This window comes from Octopus bimaculoides, chromosome 11, assembly GCF_001194135.2.
Source record: "Octopus bimaculoides isolate UCB-OBI-ISO-001 chromosome 11, ASM119413v2, whole genome shotgun sequence".
In the NCBI taxonomy this organism is placed as follows: Eukaryota; Metazoa; Mollusca; class Cephalopoda; order Octopoda; family Octopodidae; genus Octopus; species Octopus bimaculoides.
The window spans coordinates 18,589,430-18,594,813 of record NC_068991.1 but is presented as its reverse complement, the minus strand read 5'-3'; the positions used below and the strand labels follow the sequence as shown (position 1 = coordinate 18,594,813).

The 5,384-nt window shown below is 38.6% G+C and overlaps 1 protein-coding gene across 1 annotated transcript in view; it reads left to right on the top strand.

Moving 5' to 3' along the window:
• The window catches only part of LOC128249055 (uncharacterized), a 72,750-nt gene that overhangs the window by 55,403 nt on the left and 11,963 nt on the right, over positions 1-5,384 (top strand). Inside the window, exon 3 of the mRNA XM_052971558.1 lies at positions 2,926-2,966. Within this exon, the coding sequence (XP_052827518.1) occupies positions 2,926-2,966 (41 nt within the window). The remainder of the gene's footprint in view (positions 1-2,925; positions 2,967-5,384) is intronic.

Below are 5,384 nucleotides of genomic sequence, written 5' to 3'. Positions count from 1 at the left end.
ACACACACACACACACACATATATATATATATACATATATACGACGGGCTTCTTTCAGTTTCCGTCTACCAAATCCACTCACAAGGCTTTGGTCGGCCTGAGGCTATAGTAGAAGACACTTGCCCAAGGTGCCACGCAGTGGGAATGAACCCGGAACCATGTGGTTGGTAAGCAAGCTACTTACCACGCAGCCACTCCTGCACCTATTAGAAGATTATTATTATTATTGTTTTATTTCTGAGAGTACTCAGTCTTGTTTACTCTGGTTGATTCTGTGAGAGTGAACAGCAGCCTGTTGTCAGAGGTTGCACAGAGTCTCTTTCTGCACATTGTAAGCTTTGATACCTGGTTGTTAATTATCATGGAAGACATTTAACATCCAAGTACCAGCCTCAAAATCCTTGCTGTCTCAAGCAGAGCAGTTTTTTGGGCTTGCTCTCATGTCAATTCCAATTTCTCTGTCATATTTCTCAAACTTGGTTGTTAGTGCTCCAAGTACGCCTACAGCTATTGGGATGACAGACACTGTCCTCATAGTCCACATTCTTGCTAGACGTTTTTTGAATAGATTGATGGAAGATATGTGTCCCACAATCATCTGTAAATCACAAAATAGCTATAGATGAGGTAGAGGAACAATCAACATGAGATTCTCTGTGAAACAGATACAAGAGAAATGCACTGAACAGTAGGTGCCTTTGTATCAAGTCTTTGTTGATTCAATGAAAGCTTTTGATACATTTAACAGGGATGCACTGTGAACAATGCTTGGAAATGTCAGGTACCCATCATTGTTTGTCTGTATGTTTAAGCGGTTGCACCAAGATATAAAGGCTCAGGTTGTCTATAATGAAAAAATTGTCTGACAAAGTTCCAATTCACAATGGAGTAAAAAGTAAGGCAATATTCCTTCTCCCATACTCCTTCCAATATTCTTTGCTGTCAAGGTACAGTAAGTCTACTCCTAGTTTCCCTCACCCTACCCCCACTGGGTAGGGGGAGAGTCCTTCCAAAATTGCAGAGGGGAGTGAGATTTTTTTAGTTATTTTCTTTTCTGTTAGGTCACAGGTTCTGCCTTGTCTGACCAGGCCTTGGACTGATGTACTTGCTGATCTCTTCTTTTATAGACTCTGCCTATATGTACAAAAGGACATCAGGATAAACCAATAAAGGAGTACATACCTTGTCACACAAATTGTTAGAAATAGCAGCCAAATCTTCCTTCTCCTGCAAATTACACCATAAAAAAAAAAATAAATAAATGCGCCCTTTTAAAGCCTAGCCAGGCTCGTGGGCCCGGTTTCCTGGTTTCAATGGCGTATGTGTTCCCAGCTGAATGGGACACCAGTCCATCGCAGCGCTACTCATTTTTGCCAGCTGAGTGGACTGGAGCAACGTGATATCAAGTGTTTTGCTCAAGAACACAACGCGTTGGCCAGTCCAGGAATCGAAACCACAATCTTATGATCATGATGCTGACACCCTAACGACTAAGCCACGCACCTCCACCAAATCACACCATACTATCTTTAAAAAAATATATATATAAGGAAATACACAGTTAATGATGTAGTTCTAGATATCACTACACACAAAAATTAAGATGGGATTGTCACATTCTGAATGCTTGTGATCGTAGATTTGTTTTTACCAGGTTGACCTGTGGCTAAACCACCACCACAACAACAACAACAACAGCAGCAGTCACAATAATAATAACAACAGCAACAACTGCATCAATCAATTACAATGTGTATAAAGGAGTGGTTGCCAACAAAAACAAGCTGGCAGCCAGCTGGTCAGAAGAACACTGATCAATGCAAAAAATCATTCCACCTTTTCTCTATACAAATGAATGAGAAAAAAGTGTAATATATGCATGTAACACTAACACTCAGTTAACATTCATAGCCTTAAACAGTGTGCAGCAGAAAAACCTCCCGTATTTTACATGACTATTGTTGTGGTGCTAGGGAAGATAGGAAAATGATAATAGTGTCATCGTGTAGCTAATATTTCAATGTTTTTTTTTAACAGTTAATATTGTGGTTTAAGCTGATGTATAACTGGTGTTTTCAGTTGTAATGTTTATCAAACTGTAAAATGCAAGAGAGATTTTTTTGGCCGCTTCTTCTATATGTGGACACATCATCACTACTGAATCTCACTAAGTTTATCTCACAATCTGAGATTCTAGATTCAATTTCTTTGCATGCATCTTTTATTAAAGCCTAGGTAAGTGTAATTTGGGTAGATGGAAACTATGGCAGTTTGTCAGATGGACTGCAATTCAATGGGCCATTGTGGTCAATCACTGTGTGATGTTGATTTTCATGTGACAAGCACCCACTACACTCTCTGAGTGGTTGGCGGTAGGAAGGGCATCCAGCTGTAGAAACTCTGCCAAATCAGATTGGAGCCTGGTGTAGCCATCTGGTTTCACCAGTCCTCAGTCAAATCGTCCAACCCATGCTAGCATGGAAAGCGGACGTTAAACGATGATGATGATGATGATGATGATGAATGACATCAAGGATACAGGAGTTTGTGGTTAAAGCATTGATGATGATGATGAATCTAAAAGAAGGCCAGCTTGTATATAAGACCCTCTGTTCCACTGAACCAGTTATCTTTCACTTTGCTTGTATCCAGGTTCCTTGATATTATGAATGTGAGTCATTGCAGTGTTGTGTAAACCACCCTTGACTTAAAACCTTTGCTTGAGCATAGCCAAATACTGGGGTCAAAGACCTTAACTTACCTCCTTCACTCATATTGCTGGCCTGGTGCTGAAATTAGAAAGTCTTCTTATCATTGTATTTTCAAATTATTGAACCAGTTTGACCTTCATAATTTAAACCTAATTTATTTCATTTTAGATTTATGAATATACAAAGTGTTAATTTAACTTTTTTTTCTTTTCAGGGATTTCTGAATCTATTAAGGACCACCACTCTCCAAACAAGGTATGTGATTGTTTATTATGCTTGTTTGTTTTATTTTGTACATTTTAATTTTTTTCCCTTTTTGGTGGGTGGGATTCCTAACTGATTTAACAAGTCATCATTGTCGTCGTCATCGTCGTCATCATCATCATCTTCATCATCATCATTATCAACACTTTTAATCACAACAACAATAATAATGATAATGATAATAATAATAATAATAATAATAATAATAATAATAATAATAATAATAACACAGAAAATATTCTGCTCAATACCACAGATTTGCTTGTCAGTTGTTTGACCTTAACCAGTTGAGCATGTCCCTTGGTGGCTGACAATATGTGCATCTCTGATCATGAGCAGAAGTAGGGGGGAGCATCATAGCCATGTGTTGAGAGGAATTCTTTGGAGTTTGAATAATTCACCTTTGGAAACATGAGTGTTTTGCTCAACATCCTTAAACAAACCATATTCAAGGACCATTTGAGCAAGATGGGCTACTCAAGCTGAAGAAAATTCTAACTGGGCCCCACCTGCGAGGTCATGCGCTGTTTATCTTGATATGAGATCACCATGTCGCGTACATATGGTTGTGATGCATGTGCCTGGTGTACCCTTATCAGACGGGTAGTCACAATGGGTATATTGGGCTTCGTATATTTTACCCCAGTGTCACTTTGATGGCACGCACTGCTCTCTCACTCAATAATAATAATAATAATAATAATAATAATAATAATAATAATAATGATAAGAATAATGATAATGATAATAATAATAAGCCTGATCTTTGCTGCACAAGACCAGGCTCTCACTACCAAGTTAGTGAAATATAACATCTATAAAACTTCTGACACCCAGAAATGCAGACTCTGTGGAAAGAGCGTGGAAAATGTGACCCACTTGGTAAGTAAATGTGGGATCCTTGCACAAAAAGAATACAAGTGCTACAACGATAAAGTGTGTGTGTAACATCTTTGGCTTTTATGCATGAGATACGAATATGAAGTAACAGAGAACTGATATGATCATGTACCAAATAAAGTTATGCAGGAGAATGGAAAAGTAACGATACTCTGGGACCATGATTTTCAGATGGATCGTGTAATCGAACACTGTCGGCTGGATATTGTCATAGTGAATAGGAGAGACAAATACTGTCAGATCATTGATGTAGCCATACCAAATGATATGATCACCACCACTAACGTTATTCTCATCATCGTTGTTGTTGTTGTCGTCGGCGTTGTCATCATTATCATCATGAACAACACTGTCATTGTCATCTACATTATCATTACCAACACCATCATTGTCTTAAACATCACCGTTGTCATCATTGTCCTTGTCATCGACATCGTCACCACCACCACCACCACCATCATCATCATAATCTTTATCATCATCATAATCTTTATTATCATCATCCTCTTCACTATGATCATCATCATCTACCTCATAGATATGTCTTCTTACTAGTCTACTTAGAAGAAGCCAAAGAGGATTCCTAACAAGAGGACAGGCACAAGGCGATAAAGAGATGCTATAGAAGGAATATTTTAAATAAAAGACACTAAGATGAAGTTAAAGTTATCAACAATTGTAGACTTTATATTGCATTTCAAATTATCCAGAATTGCATGTAGTGCATTATTAGGTGTGGTTGTGTGGTAAGAAGCTTGCCTCCCAATCACATGGTCCTGGGTTCAGTCCCAATGAGTGTCACCTTGAGCAAGTGTCTTCTACTATAGCCCCAGGCTGACACTGAAACTGAAAGAAACCTGTCATATATATGTGCATGTGTGTATGTGTGTGTATATATATTTATATATGTGTGTGTGTGTGTGTGTGTACATATATATGTGTGTGTGTGTTTTTCCGTCTGTGGTTGTCCCCTTACCACTGCCTCACAACTGGTGCTGGTGTATTTACATCCCCATAACTTAGCGGTTCGGCAAGAGAGACTGGTAGTATAAGTACTAGGTTTTAAAAATAAGTACAGGAGTTGATACAATCAACTAAAAAATTCTTCAAGGTGGTGCCCCAGTATGGCCACAGTCTACTGACTGAAGCAAGTAAAATGAAAGATACACATACACATATACAAACACACACACCACACACACACACACAAATGCGTGTGTGTATGTGTGTGTGAGTATGTAAATGTACATATGCACACTCTCCTGTCGAAGATGACGTATGAGCATTCCGCTTTTGCCAAACAACCTTCACAAATGGTTTGTTTATAGTGATCAAATGCTTGTGCTACACATTAGCTATCTCTCTCCATTAAATCGACATTGCCTGAAGAGGTGCACGGTGTACCACACATGAGGTGGCGAAATGATCACAGGACAACATGAGATGATGTGTTTTGCTCAAGAGTACAATGCACCACTCGGTCTAGGAATTGAAACCACGATATATATA